This window comes from Culex quinquefasciatus, chromosome 2 (assembly GCF_015732765.1).
Source record: "Culex quinquefasciatus strain JHB chromosome 2, VPISU_Cqui_1.0_pri_paternal, whole genome shotgun sequence".
Classification (NCBI taxonomy): Eukaryota; Metazoa; Arthropoda; class Insecta; order Diptera; family Culicidae; genus Culex; species Culex quinquefasciatus.
This window is the reverse complement of record NC_051862.1, coordinates 163,225,921-163,242,516: the sequence shown is the minus strand read 5'-3', so window position 1 is coordinate 163,242,516 and position 16,596 is coordinate 163,225,921. Positions and strand designations below refer to the sequence as shown.

At 34.5% G+C, this 16,596-nt stretch overlaps 2 protein-coding genes across 7 annotated transcripts in view; one reads left to right on the top strand and one right to left on the bottom strand.

The window, feature by feature from the left end:
• The window catches only part of LOC6037080 (cGMP-dependent protein kinase, isozyme 2 forms cD4/T1/T3A/T3B), a 289,426-nt gene that overhangs the window by 230,034 nt on the left and 42,796 nt on the right, over positions 1-16,596 (top strand). The gene's annotated exons all lie outside the window — the stretch shown is intronic.
• LOC6037078 (osteomodulin) lies at positions 11,745-12,919 on the bottom strand. Its single transcript, XM_001846981.2, has 2 exons — positions 12,869-12,919; positions 11,745-12,809 (listed from the first exon to the last, which is right to left on the bottom strand). Exons 1-2 carry the CDS (start codon positions 12,883-12,885, stop codon positions 11,804-11,806), a joined length of 1,023 nt encoding a protein of 340 aa, XP_001847033.2. The 5' UTR covers positions 12,886-12,919; the 3' UTR covers positions 11,745-11,803.

The window sequence follows — 16,596 nt, the reverse complement described above, 5'->3', positions numbered from 1 at the left end:
AATTTTTGCCACAGCTGGGTCTATTTTGCCCCAACTCTTTTCAGCTATCTTGAATGCAATTCGTTCGCCGATTCTTTTTTCGCGTTTTTTTGCAAATAAGTGCACCAAGAACCGGACATCGCATAATTAGGCAAAAATCACCGTCCGGTGCAGGGCCACCGAACCAATTTTCACGCAAAAAGGTGAATTGGTTTCCGATCCAACGACTCACTGAAATCATGAGGGGAAGACCTTGGCGTTCTTGACCACCTTTTTTGTTGTTGTTCTTTTGCAACAGCAAAAAAAAAAGCTCAACCCTTGAGTTGCATGCATTAGATCAGAAGCGTGTTTGCTTGCGCATGTGTATTGGAGGGAAATTAATGATAGGTGCATGAATGAACCAATAACCTCCAAGTTGACCACACTTCGAGGGGGTAGCCATTAAGAATGGGGGCAAACATTGAATGGGTTTTATGAGTGAGAGTTGAGTTATGGCAGAAAACTGGGCCAGTAGCGGATGGGTGAAGGGTCTTAATAATTCTACGAGGTCTAATCAATGCAAGGAGGTTGTGTGTGTATCCTTCTGGTAGCGTGACGAAAGAAATGTTTGTGTATACTATTTGTAGGGTGTTGACGTAATTTGCATAGAGGCAGTCATTAGGCAGTGTGTCTTGTGCCTCAGAATAAAAAATGGAATGCAGTGACATTTCACGCTTTGATTTATGAAAAGTGAAGGGATTCTGCCAGTCTAGGCACGTTCTAAAGGCACAATATAGATTATTTGAAATTGTATTGAAAACAATTTTTAAGGATTAAACTATTTAAGCTTTTTTCAGAACAAATATTTATGTACCAAGGAAGTGTTATCAAGGATTATTTCTATAATTTTTTTTTTAGTTAGCTAAACATAACATAAAATTTTCTTTAATTGTACCCTAAAAGTATAAAAATTCAAATACCTAACATCAAATCAAATTAAAATAAAATAATTTTGATATAAATTTATCAGCAATGTAATTGTCTAAAACCAAACGTCTTTCGTGCCAATTTGGCATTTATCCAAGATTGATTTAGCCTTACAACTCGCCAACTAAAACATCTCAAATACACCAACTAATGCCAACCATTAGTCTCAATTTCAAATAATTCATCATGCATCCGAAAAGTGCTGTTTGATTTAATCCATCAGCAAACAAGTCCAACTCATCGCGCGAAATTGGTTCAACTTTCGCTAAATCGCACACTCACGATCCATTGAAACGCCAAAAATCGTTTCGATGTGGTGTCCGCCAAAATAATTGTTTGATCCTGAACAAAATACAGTGCTTTTGTTAATAACCCCAATTTTCTCCTTTTTCCTCTCTTTTCAGGTAATTGCAACTCCGGCTAAAACGGAGCTTTTATGGCAGAGCTTTTTGTAAGTAAACACATCGAATGTGTTTCTGTGGAAAAAGTGGAAAAAAAAACTTATCCCCAACAAACAAACAATCAACACCTCGCCGAATTAATGACGAATACGCGTTCATTTATTGCCGCTGCCGCACATTTGAGAGCGCGCGCGATTACCAATTAGCGAAAGCGAAAATTGTTTAATGAGTGTCGAGCGGTCGGATTGGTGGGGGGTTCGTCGCTTGCCACCGAGTGACTTAATTTAATTTCGCTTTCTGTTTCTGCTGCCGAAAGGCGCGAACTTGAAGAGAGCAACAACAACTATAAAAAAACTAACTTAATCCACCTATGTGGTTGATGCCTTCCTCACTTTTTACCAACAATGAGTAATATGAGTGGTTTGGACACATATTTCAGCTATTTTTTTAGGTCCAGAAAAATAAGTACACAGATATAACTTAATTTGTCATAACTCGAGACAGGGTTGCCATATTTTCAATTATGTGGACTCGTTGGAAAGGTCTTTTGATTACCTAACCAACGATGGGCCGGATGATGGATCCGAACATCGTTTCCATGCATTTAAGTGAGATCCGGCTTCAAAAAAGTACATAAATATCACTTAAGTGGTCATAACTCGAGACAGGGTTGCCAGATCTTCGATGTTGTGGACTTGTTGGAAAGGTCTTTTGATTACCTAACCAATGATGGGTCGGATGATGGATCCGGACATCGTTTCCATGCATTTAAGTGAGATCCGGCTTCAAAAAAGTACATAAATATCACTTAAGTGGTCATAACTCGAGACAGGGTTGCCAGATCTTCGATGTTGTGGACTTGTTGGAAAGGTCTTTTGATTACCTAACCAATGATGGGTCGAATGATGGATCCAAACATCGTTTACATGCATTTAAGTGAGATCCGGCTTCAAAAAAGTACATAAATATCACTTAAGTAGTCATAACTTGAGACAGGGTTGCCAGATCTTCGATGTTGTGGACTTGTTGGAAAGGTCTTTTGATTACCTTACCAATGATGGATCGGATGATGGATCCGGACATCGTTTACATGCATTTAAGTGAGATCCGGCTTCAAAAAAGTACATAAATATCACTTAAGTGGTCATAACTCGAGACAGGGTTGCCAGATCTTCGATATTGTGGACTCGTTGGAAAGGTCTCTCGATTACCTAACCAACGATGGGTCGGATGATGGATCCGAACATCGTTTACATACATTTAAGTGAGATCCGGCTTCAAAAAAGTACATAAATATCACTTAAGTGGTTATAACTCGAGACAGGGTTGCCAGATCTTCAATGTTGTGGACTCGTTGGAAAGGTCTCTCGATTACCTAACCAACGATGGGTTGGATGATGGATCCGGACATCGTTTACATGCATATAATTGAGATCCGGATATATGTGAAATCACATTTTTATACATAACTTTTGAACTACTTATCGAAACTTCAAACAATTCAATAGCGATGTATGGGACCCTAAACAAAGTCGAATGAAACTGGTTCGAACAAAATCGGTTCAGCCAGTGCTGAGAAAACTTGGCAAGATTTTTGAACACATACATACATACACACACACACATACACACACACAGACATTTGTTCAGTTTTCGATTTTGAGTCGATATGTATAAATGAAGGTGGGTCTTCGAGCTTTTAATAAAAAGTTCATTTTTAGAGCAGGATTATAGCCTTACCTCAGTGAGGAAGGCAAAACCAGACACTGAGCCTTTAAGTGGGCCACACTCATTTTCAAGGGTACGGAGAAAGGTGAGTGTGTGAGTGTGCCCTTGAGCAGGGAGGAGAAAAGAAGAGATTAACGTTTTTATGAGTGGCGGTTTTTTTTTAACAGTTTGTCGATGGTAATGAAGACAAATTGATAGATTGAAGGAATATACGAAGTTTTCCATCATTTCGAAATATTTTTGCTACAAAAAGCTTTTAGTTTAAAGCTGAATCAAATAATGCAGATTTATAAAATCAAATTAAAATACATTTTTAAAAGTTTTTACTCGCTGTTATGGATTATTGTAATAAGTTAAATGATTTTAACTGACAGGGTGGCCACTCAAGTCGGGAAATCGGGAAAGTCGGGAAAAAGTAGGGAACTCGCCAAAATCCGCCAAAAAGTCGGGAAAAGTCCAAGCATGCTTGTTAATAATTATTTTTTACTCTTGAATAATTTTTTGATATTTTTAAATTCACTCAATTCTGCTTCAGTGACTTACATCAAATTTATGGTTCTTTTCACTATTTCAATATGTTTGATTATGGATAAGCTGTTTAAGACGTTCGAAATCTCAATAAATATTGGATGCAGTTGACACAGATTTTCATAATATTTTTTATGAATCAAATGATCTCTATTAATTTTTGTTAATCAACAAGAGGTAAAGTTAATGAAAAACTAAAATTAAATTGGAGCCTAATGCCACGCTAAGAGTTATGAATATATTTCAATTTGTCATATAGATTGAATATTTGAAAACAGATTCCAACTTGAGTTTGGCAATGTTTTTGCCTTCCTCACTGAGGTAAGGCTATAATCCTGCTCTAAAAATGAACTTTTTATTAAAAGCTCGAAGACCCACCTTCATATATACATATCGAATCAGAATCGAATACTGAACAAATGTCTGTGTGTGTGTGTGTGTGTGTATGTGTGTGTGTATGTATGTATGTGTTCAAAAATCTTGCCAAGTTTTCTCAGCACTGGCTGAACCGATTTTGATCGAACCAGTTGCATTCGACTTGGTTTAGGGTCCCATACATCGCTATTGAATTGTTTGAAGTTTCGATAAGTAGTTCAAAAGTTATGTATAAAAATGTGTTTTCACATATATCCGGATCTCAATTATATGCATGTAAACGATGTCCGGATCCATCATCCAACCCATCATTGGTTAGGTAATCAAGAGACCTTTCCAACAAGTCCACAACATCGAAGATCTGGTAACCCTGTCTCGAGTTATGACCACTTAAGTGATATTTATGTACTTTTTTGAAGCCGGATCTCACTTAATTGCATGTAAACGATGTCCGGAACCATCATCCGACCCATGGTTGGTTAGGTAATCAAGAGACCTTTCCAACGAGTCCACATAATTGAAAATCTGGCAACCCTGTCTCGAGTTATGACCACTTAAGTGATATTTATGTACTTTATTGATGCCGGATCTCACTTAAATGTATGTAAACGATGTCCGGATCCATTATCCGACCCATCGTTGGTTAGGTAATCAAGAGACCTTTCCAACGAGTCCACAACATCGAATATCTGGCAACCCTGTCTCGAGTTATGACCACTTAAGTGATATTTATGTACTTTTTTGAAGCCGGATCTCACTTAAATGCATGTAAACGATGTCCGGATACATCATCCGACATCATTGGTTAAGTAATCGAGAGACCTTTCCAACGAGTCCACATAATTGAAGATCTGGCATCCCTGCCTCGAGTTATGACCACTTAAGTGATATTTATGTACTTTATTGAAGCCGGATCTCACTTAAATGTATGTAAACGATGTCCGGAACCATCATGCGACCCTTCATTGGTTAGGTAATCGAGAGACCTTTCCAACGAGTCCACATAATTGAAAATCTGGCAACCCTGTCTCGAGTTATGACCACTTAAGTGATATTTATGTACTTTATTGAAACCGGATCTCACTTAAATGTATGTAAACGATGTCCGGAACCATCATCCGACCCATCGTTGGTTAGGTAATCAAGAGACCTTTCCAACGAGTCCAAATAATTGAAAATCTGGCAACCTTGTCTCGAGTTATGACAACTTAAGTTATATCTGTGTACTTATTTTTCTGGACCTAAAAAAAATAGCTGAAATATGTGTCTAAACCCTTCATATTACCCATTGTTGGTAAAAAGTGGAAGGCATCAACCACATAGGTGGATTAAGTTAGTTTTTTGTAAATATTTTTAAATGTTTAACAAAATTCATTAAGTAATTTCAAATATACAGCAATTCCTCACGAAAACAGCATGATTCGAAAAAAATCTCCGATCGAGCTCTATTTTTTCTGGAGGATCCTTGGCCGAAATAATTAGACCCGTATTTTTTTGTTTGGCCATACGCCGTGTTAGGGTGGTTCTAAAAATGGCAATTTTCGTCGATTTTCGCAAAAACCACTTTTTTCAAAAAGTCATATCTCCGCGCCATTTCATCCGATTTTAGCTGTCCTACACGCAAAAGAAAGGTGATTAGTTTGGCTATTTGGGAAAAATAATAAGAAGTTTCAAAAATCTATCTTAACATTTAAAAAGGTATGAAAACTTAAAATGCTGTTTTGAAGGTCTCGGGACCAAAAAGCCTATGTCTGAAAATATTTTTATCGGATTCTTCGGAAAATTTCACATAAAATATCAAAAAATGGTGATGTGGATACGATTTTTGGAAAATAAAAACTGGATTTTTCGACGCGCCACGCGCAAAAATGGGAAAATGACGAAAACGGGAAAAAACGACTTTTTTCACTAAAACTGCGATATCTTTAAAATTTCAGCGATGACCTATAGATGTTATGGTACCAAAAGTTGCGTCTTTTAATTACGAAAATTTTGGTAGCCTAACATGTATAGGTCATGTAGAAGTTTTTCCAAATGTTGCCCTTGAACTTTTTTTTTTGTAAGTATATGGGTAAATTAACTTCTATAGATAAAGTTTTATCTTCAGTTTTCCGAAAACTTAAATATCGAATAAAATCCAAAATTGAAAAAAAAAGTAACGCTTTAAAAACATAAAGAAAATACTGAAATCGCAAAAAAAATGATCCACAAAAATTTGAATTATTACAAAATAGTTTCAAAAAATTTCTCTTCAAACATTTTACTTAAAATAAGTGGGAAAAAACGGAATGAAATTTTAAATTCAGTTATCTTTAATTTTTTACCATTTCCAGTTGAAACGAAGTATCAAAAACTATACGTTTGCCAATTTAAAAAAAAACGTAAAAGTTATAAGTATTGTTGAACCTTCGATTTTTTTTCGAGGACTTCCATTTTTGAAGTATTTTTTTTTATTTGTTGTTCAGTTTCTGTGTTTAAAATTGCCAATAAGGGAACAGCATCTAATTCCAGCGTGCCTCTAATGTTTCTATATCAGCACTTTGATATTCAATTACAGCTCATTAAAAGCGATTTCAACTGAAATCGAGTAATAAATAGCACAATAAGAAGTGAGAAGCAAGTTTCTATCAAAAGTTTTGCAAAATTAGTTGTTTAAATAGTGCAAATCGGCAAATTGGATGGAGTTAGGAGCGAGTGCTTAACCTGCCAAACATACGAGAATTTTCCCTAGTTGGATTTTTTTAAATCACTTTATATTTAGATAATTCAGAATTAAGGTTTTCGGTGGAGGCGGTGGTTTCTGAAAAAGTCTGGAAAAAGTAGAATTCCAATTAATTTTAAAATAAAACGATGAATGTTATTTTCTGCATTAATATTTTACATGATGTAATGCGTTTTGTGAATTGTTACATTTGACTTTGTCAATGTTTTCAGAAATGATAAATGGAAGAATTGGCCACAGGTAACAAATTAAATTTGCCAAATTGGCCTATTAAAATAAGCTGATTTTTTTTTTTTTAAGGCTGGTACAAATTTTATTTAAAGTTTATGTGCCCCCCCCCCCCCCTTCAATGTTGGCCCGAAAAATCAGGGGGCAAAATATATTTTTTCAAAAACTTCAATATTTTGCAATTAGTTAAAATCAATTCCCCTGCGTTTAGAATCATTTTTAGCATGTTTGGGTAGATTTAAAAATCCTTAGAATTTTTGAAAATTTTCGATGTCTACTATCGCTAAGGTTTTTTTTTCGCTAAAATTTTTGTTTTCGTCAAATTTTACATTTTTTGAAACTTTTAAGGCAAATCAACTGTACTAGTGTAAAATACATTTTAAAACACTTTTTTCTTGCAAATGTTGAAACTATGGCATGTTATTTTAATATTTCTATTTTTTTTTATTTTATGCACCCCCCCCACTCCGACCAGAGCCGAGGGACAAAAACTTTTAAAAATATTTGCATCGGCCTAAACAGTTTTATCAAAAATCTTAACTAAACTTTTAATTAATTAAATTATTTTTTAATTTAAATTACTCTAAATTGTTTTTTTTAATTACACTTGTCCATCGATTCCTAAAGTTCAAATAATAATTATGAATTATTGGTTGCTTTCTGCAAGTCTTCATTCGAGATAAGGGCGAATCTATACAAAAATGTTATGCATATATTGGTTATGATTGGTACACGGAAAAAATCTCTTTTTTATCCCAAAATAGAGTATCTGGATAAAATTTAACAGACTGTTTTTTTTTATTTTTACTTTTAAAAAGAATTTGAACATTTTCAAAAAAAAAAGTCGAAATCATTTTTGTACTTCAAAACAGAATTTGCAACCAAAAATTTATTTAGTGTTATTTTGATAAAGTGACATGGCAAATCTAAAGGTTATTTTAATAAAACTCAAATGAACTGGCGTCATCCATAAAGAAAACAGTGAAAAATTGTGTAGATTTGAAAAGTGTAAAATTGGAAGGATTAGTATTACCTCTTTTTTTATTATAGAGGTTTTACACAGTTTGTGCATTCGCCTCTTCAGAAAAAAAATAAAGAATTACCTCTTTTATAATATAACATTATATCAATTTAGACTGAAAAAGTTGGATTACAACAGAACAGCGGTAAATTTAAAAATTTTCATATGTAAAATTACACATTTTTGCCGACATAAAAGATGTACTCATTCCCAGATGATTGTTTGTTACCATGATTGAGCGTCATCCATAAAGTATGTCACGCTAAAATAAATAAGGTAAAATAAAAATGTTTCCCCCATAAATCAATTGATCATAATGTTGTAATCTCTTTAACAAAAACAAAATTTCCAAAAGCGATTTTAAATGTTAGTATTTTATCGAAATATTTAGGAAATTACATTTTTTTATTGTAACTTGGCCGAAATAAAAACGTCCGTCAAAAGAATATTTTTAATGAACATTTGAAATTTGAATTTGAATACATATTCAATGCAAGTCAAAGCATCTAAAATGGTCAAAGGGTACCGTAAAACGGGGTGACTTTGATACACTGGTTGATAGGTTTGAGATTTTTCCGGAAAATGAAAGAGAAGGTAGAGGTAGAGAAGCGTTCAAAGTACTTCAAGAAGAAGTTTTCATAAAATTTTGAAAGGTTTAAAAAGTTAGTTAACTATAACTAAGAAAATGTTGATGATTAGCATTATTTTAATCTTCTCAAAGTGTCATGATTTTCTCAATGAACATGATTTGGAATCGGAAAACGGAATGCTATTTCGAATTGTTTGGACAATTTTCCACTAGGAGAAGGTGAAATAAGTTTGTAAATAATAAATATTATGTGTTTTTGAAACATAGTTTAAAAAATTTTTCCAAGGTTATAGGCATTTTCAGTAGAAAAAAAAATCATATCAAGCATGAAAACTTTTGATTCGTGTTTCGAATTCAGTTTAAAATGCAATATAAATCGATAATTTTATAGAGCAATTCTCTACGAAATCGGTCTTTTTTCTTCAATTTTAATTTTTGTATTTTTTAATCCGGCTGAAACTTTTTTGGTGCCTTCGGTATGCCCAAAGAAGCCATTTTGCATCATTAGTTTGTCCATATAATTTTCCATACAAATTCGGCAGCTGTACATACAAAAATGATGTATGAAAATTCAAAAATCTGTATCTTTTGAAGGAATTTTTTGATCGATTTGGTGTCTTCGGCAAAGTTGTAGGTATGGATACGGACTACACTGGAAAAATAATACACGGTAAAAAAATTTGGTGATTTTTTATTTAACTTTATCACTAAAACTTGATTTACAAAAAACACTATTTTTATTTTTTTATTTTTTGATATGTTTTAGAAGACATAAAATGCCAACTTTTCAGAAATTTCCAGGTTGTGCAAAAATCACTGACCGAGTTATGAATTTTTAATCAATACTGATTTTTCAAAAATCGAAATTTTGGTCGTAAAAATTTTCAACTTCATTTTTCGATGTAAAATCAAATTTGCAATCAAAAAGTACTTTACTAAAATTTTGATAAAGTGCACCGTTTTCAAGTTATAGCCATATTTAAGTGACTTTTTTGAAAATAGTCGCAGTTTTTCATTTTTTTAAATTAGTGCACATGTTTGCCCAGTTTTAAAAAAAATATTTTTGAAAAGCTGAGAAAATTCTCTATATTTTGCTTTTTCGGACTATGTTGATACGACCTTTAGTTGCTGAGATATTGCAATGCAAAGGTTTAAAAACAGGAAAATTGATGTTTTCTAAGTTTCACCCAAACAACCCACCATTTTCTATCGTCAATATCTCAGCAACTAATGGTCCGATTTTCAATGTTAATATATGAAACAATTGTGAAATTTTCCGATCTTTTCGAAAAAAATATTTTTGGAATTTTCAAATCAAGACAAACATTTTAAAAGGGCGTAATATTGAATGTTTGGCCTTTGTGAAATGTTAGTCTTGATTTGAAAATTCCAAAAATATTTTTTTCGAAGAGATCGGAAAATTTCACAAATGTTTCATATATTAACATTGAAAATCGGACCATTAGTTGCTGAGATATTGACGATAGAAAATGGTGGGTTGTTTGGGTGAAACTTAGAAAACATCAATTTTCCTGTTTTTAAACCTTGCATTGCAATATCTCAGCAACTAAAGGTCGTATCAACAAAGTCCAAATAAGCAAAATATAGAGAATTTTCTCAGCTTTTCAAAATATTTTTTCAAAACTGGGCAAACATGTGCACTAATTTAAAAATGAAAACTGCGACTATTTTCAAAAAGTCACTTAAATATGGCTATAACTTGAAAACGGTGCACTTTATCAAAATTTCAGTAAAGTACTTTTTGATTGCAAATTTGATTTTACATCGAAAAATGAAGTTGAAAATTTTACGACCAAAATTTCGATTTTTGAAAAATCAGTATTGATTAAAAATTCATAACTCGGTCAGTGATTTTTGCACAACCTGAAATTTCTGAAAAGTTGGCATTTTATGCCTTCTAAAACATATCAAAAATAAAAAATTAAAAATAGTGTTTTTTGTAAATCAAGTTTTAGTGATAAAAGTTAAATAAAAAATCACCAAATTTTTTTACCGTGTATTATTTTTTCCAGTGTAGTCCGTATCCATACCTACAACTTTGCCGAAGACACCAAATCGATCAAAAATTCCTTCAAAAGATACAGATTTTTGAATTTTCATACATCATTTTTGTATGGACAGCTGCCGAATTTGTATGGAAAATTATATGGACAAACTAATGATGCAAAATGGCTTCTTTGGGCATACCGAAGGCATCAAAAAAGTTTCAGTCGGATTAAAAAATACAAAAAAAATCGAATGACCGAAATCCTAGAGAACTGCTCTATAAACAAAACTAGTTTGAACGAATTCTGGCCAAAATTGTGAGATTTAACAATTTTACATGAAATTAAAAAGCTTATAAATTTATTCAACTTATTATAAAAAAATGTTTTCTTTTTTAAAAAAATGTATCAGCAACCTTAGTTTGAACATCTTAAATCTGATTTTAACAAGAAAAACTTTGAATATCAAAGTCACCCAGGAATTCAAAATAAGAATTCTCATCCCAACTAATTTTTTAAACACTATTGGAAAAACTTTTTTTCAAAAATAATGTATGGACTTTGTGTGGCCTAACCCAGTACATGTTTTAAAAATAATAATCTTGAGAAAAACGTTAACAGTTGGAAAACATTCCAAAAATAAATTAAAATTCTATCAATGTCACCCCGGTTTACGGAACCTGTTTTGGGCCCTGTAAGCAAGGTTCACACCTACTTCAGCCTTTTGAAATTACCAGTGAAAACAGTGCTTGCTATTTTTGGTTTGTTTTGTACTCACTAACAAATAATAGGACGGCGGATTCGGATATCTTGTTCGGCTCCTAAAAATTAAACGACTTCGACTCCGGCTGTAAGAGACTAAGAAACATCACCTTAAACAACGACTTCTGGTCTTCAAAAATACTAGACTCTACTGTAACAGTCCATGCAAAAAGGCAAAAAAAAATCATTGTAAAAATATAAAAAATATAAACTAAAAAGGCAATAGGTATTAATATGAGATGCTGGAATAAGTCAAATACTATCAGAAACAAACAAATTCTAAACAAAATAAACGCAAATTAAAATACCAAAAATTAAACAAGGAAAACATGAAGTTGCTCACTCATAATATAAGAAAAATAAAACAAACGAAATTGGGCTTGAACTTATTTAGGTCTATGATACTCATTCTAGGAATGTAATCTTAACTCACATTTCATTTCCATGAAAATCATTGTTTATTTTCCATAAATTCACAAAACAAGCACTCGTCTTATCTCACTCACCGCCCTTCATTGAAACAAACCCCCACCGCAGCGTCGCCCCCAACGCAATCGCAACCACAATCACCACCACGGTCATCAGAATCTCCCGCATGACACCCCTCGGTGGCTCGTGGTCCGTAATGCACACTCCTTGGACGACCTGCTCGTTGAAGTAGCAAGCGGCCTCATCCGCTTCGTCACGGATGCTGATGTTGTGCCGCTGGAACTGCTCGAGAGCTTCCTGCAGTTCTTCCCGCTCGAAAAGGTTCCACCCGATTCGTATCGTTTTAAGCTTTGGCATGGCGAGCATCAACGCTGGCCCGTCGATCGACGTCAGCTTGTTTTGCTCGATGTTGAGCACCTCCATCGAGGGGAGGTACAGATGGCGATAGTTGAGGGATTTGATTTTGCAGCTGAATAGGTTCAGCTCGGTTAGGCTTTTCGGGTAGATGTTCAGAGCGACCTTGGTGAGGTAGTTGTTACCCAAGTTTAGAATTCTCAGCTTGGTGAGATTCTGGAACGTTGTTGGTTCTATGCTATTGATGTAGTTTTCGCCTAGGAGAAGCACTTCCAAGTTTATTAAAGCACTTACGTTGGCAATGTTCCTCAAGTAATTGTATGATAGATCCAAATAAACCAAGTTTGGGATGTCCGTCCCGGGTTCTACCGTCAAGTTCGGGATGTATAATTTTTGGAAAATTCCCTGTTGAAGTGCTCGAGGTAGTTCAAGGTGCCACATGGCATGTCCTTGCATTTCCAGAATTGCAGGTCGTCCAAGCATTGTGTGTAACTTGGCGTTGACATTGAAGGTCCTTACCGGTCCTTTGATGGATCGAGTCTCGCGGGTGATTCGGACGTGATGAAGGTTCGCGGGAAAGCTATGGATCACGTGCGTTTCTTCCTCATCGTAGTGGAAATTCTCCAGGATGCACATCTTGGAGTAAGCGGACGGTACACATGAGTGATTTTTGTAGACGATTTGGGTAGCAAGAGATGACTGGAAGCACACTAACAGAAACCTAAACAGTGAGAAAATTCTTGTAACATATTTGTAAAATTATTTTTATTTGAAACTTACAACAACGACGTTTTCATCTTGCTCGATCGATAGTTCGAATTACACTGCAAACAGTGCACAGCTTCTAACTCTCTACTGATAATGGTGTGAGAGTGTTGGTGACTGCATTCTTTGAAGCAAAACGTTTAATAACAACCTGCCATAGAAATGATTTACATACTAGTATAATTATTGGTCTTTTTTGCATCTGTTTTACTCCTTTTCTGATTTATTGATGATTTTATTTCATTTTCTCTAGTTTTTATATACGATTATAAAAAGCATATATTTTTAATTTGAACTAGTTTCAAATCAGTCTTCTCTGACAAAGTTAACCTTTAAATTGTTTAAGAAAAACCAAAGTTCGGTACCGTTCACCAACACCACATCACACCTGTACAAAATAGAGCATGGCACCGACTACCTGAGGCGCTTCTTCAAACCACATCGTTCAATTTCAAGCAGCTCAAAATTAGAGCCAATTTAGTACACAAAACCCACTCAAGTTTGCGCCGCTATTCGTACCAAATTAGTTTAAACTCGTGAGTGTGTGTGTTTGTAGTTTGCACCCTTCACAATGCAGAGGAGGACGCTCCAAATGGCAGCCACAATTTGAAGAAGAAAAAAACTGTAGGTACTCAATCCAAGACCAGAAACCTAAATTCCTGAAACAATCTCCTTCACAGGGTGCCCCGGTAACCACCAACGGAGCCCATACCTTGTTGCGGTACCTATTGGTGAATCGGTGATCCAAGCCGTCAAGTCACGTCAGATCAAGATCTTGTTATTGGTTTCCTCGTGTAGCTCAACAGGTCGGTCGAGCGACGACCAGCAGGAACTTCTGCAAATCAATAGCTCCCCTCACTTGGAAGCCTCGACTTGGAGAAGTACGCGGAAGAGATTCCATTGCGGTTTGTTTGGATTTGTGGCAAAGTGTCTGCGACTTCTAATTTTATGGCTTACTTTTACATCGCGCTCGAGCCACGTCGGTGTTGACAACAATCAGTCTACGGCTGCGGCGGTCGCCAACCACAACTGGGTGATCAGGGTATTTATGTGTTGCCTGAGCAAATTTATGACTGGTTAGACGACTGCACCGTTTGCGGCTGCGGCATTACAGTTGCCGAAGCTTCCTGTACTTGCGAGATATATAGGGTAACCAACGCGTGGCTACTGAATCTCGTCGACGTAGATAAAGTATGTGGTTTGTGGCCTTCTGTGGCTAATATCCATCAACGAACATCAATCAAATCCAAGCATCATCGATATTATATGTCCATCGAGGGCGATTATCGTGCGCACTAATACGCAGAGCCATCAGTTTACATAACCTCACCTGGACGGGAGGCAATCGATCTCCATTTGAGGCTAACTGATGACACTCAAGTACCCAATTTGCATGTCGACCTGTTTAATGAGTACGAAGTCCAAAGCGGTCTACATTTTTGTATTACTATACTACCCTCACAAATGGTCAACCCCTTGGCGAAAAATGGCCAACTGGCAACACTTTACCACTTACCAAGTGCGGCGATTACAACATATCTTCAGGTTTGTTTACTCATTACAGCCTTTTTGTTATTTCAATGTCTAGTGCATCGGTGCAACACGACATCAAACGCACACTTGATGGAACAAGTACACACGTAGTTTAAACCTTCTGCTAGTTAATTAATATGCAATGTGCATACTGACAAAACGTTAATGAGTAAATGAAGGGCGGTTGAACGGTTGATTGGATTGCACGGAAATAATGTAACAACATTGGTTAGGATGTCAAAAAGTTCATTTGATTTCGTGGTTTCGTACAAGGTCCAAATAGTTTTTACAATGGCGTAAAAGTGATAATTTTAAAAACTTCCAATTTTACTCCTTCCAGATTTTCATTTTTTAACAGTTAAAGTTCGAAAGAAGTAATTTGAGAAAAACTGAACTGAAAATTCACTCTTTCACTCGTGAGCACAAATCAGACGCGACGCAAGTCTACTCTGATTAATTCCTGCCGTTTGTCACTGCCGCACCTATCGCTACTAAATACTCTCTCTTCCGTTCTTTCTCTCTCTCTCTCGCTCACTCTGATCAGCTGTGAGCAGCGATCGAATAGCTCACGATTGGTTGCGGCCTGAAGTAAGGACTCTTTGAAATATGAGCAGCAGAAATTTTACAGCTTAGTGGTTCTCTACGATTTCGCAAATCGACTTTTTTGTATTTTTTTTATTTGAATGAAACTTTGTCCATGCTCTCCTTACACAGTTAAAAATTGTATTAAGTATGAAGGTGTAGAATTGAGACTGAAAAAGTGGCGTAACGACGGAAATGGTGGTAAATTTACACCTTTTTCTGAAATAAAAGGTGTACTCATTCTCAGATGTACTATATGAGCTTGACATTTTGGTCAAGTACGTTTCCCATAATGATGGGCTAAATTTTTCAGGGTGTAAAATTACATAGAATTTCATAAAATACTTTATTTTACGCCTAGGCCTTCTACACGCTGGAGTACTATTTTTTTGCGGTGTATGAAAATCTGTATCTTGACAAGGGATTTTCTGTAAAAAAAAATTATTTAGCTTTTTATTACTTAAAGTTCAATTCCAAAAAACCTATTTTTTTAATTTAAGATTTTTTGTTGTTTTAGAAGACTAAAGAATAGATCTTCTGAAACAGAGTGCGTAATAGTTCAATATCTGGTTGAGGAGAGAGGAGTATTTGTAAATTCGAGTTTTCTAAAAAAAAATTAAAACCTGGACAAAAAAATACTATAAAGCATTTTTTAAAGCAAAAACTTATTTGCAATCGAAAAACTCGAAAAAAACGATTTTTTATAAAAAATTTACCGTTTTAAAGTTATAGCTGCTCTAAAATATATTTTTTTCAATAATTTTCGTTTTTTTTGTATTTTAATAATACTTCCTGCAAGAATTGCAACTTGTAAAAAAATATTTCAGAGATTTCCTACAATTCCTCTGAAACATTGAAAATAGTTTAGCAAATAGATATAGCCTCACAAAGAATTCGAATCGAATTTACTAAAAGCAGGGTGGCCACTCATGTCGGGAAATCGGAAAAGTCGGGAAAAAGTCGGGAATTCGTCAAAATCCACCAAAAATCGGGAAAAAGTCGGGAATTTACGATTTTATGTCAAAAAGTCGGGAAAAGTCGGGAATTCTAAGCTTTTTTAACTCTTGAATAAATTTTGTAATATTTTGTACAATTTTCAAATTCAAATTGAATTCACTCATTTCTGCTTTAGTAACTTACTTTAAATTTAAGGTTATTTTCACTATTTCAATATATTGAGTATGGAGAAGCTGTTTAAGACCTTTAAAATCTTTATGAATATTGGAGTCTTCCACAGAGATTTTCAAAATATTTTTTTATGAATCAAATGATCGCTTTTAATTTTTGTTCACAAAACAAGAGGTAACGTTGATCATAAACTAATATAAAAATAGTGCGTAATGGCCAACTTAGAATTATGATTCTATTCCATTTTGTCACAAAATTGAATATTTGAAACAGGATTCGAACTTGAGTTTGGCAATAGTTTTTTTTTTTTTTTGGGTAAATATTTATAATTGTTTAACTAAATTCATTAAGTAATTTAAATTGTCTCTTCAAACTTCAAAGCGGGAAAGCATAAAATCATATCAAACTGAATTTTCTTTGAAAAAAATACAGTTGAATATTGACCACTAGGAAAATTAACATTGATTAAAAATTCAATATCAAAAATTACATAATTAAAA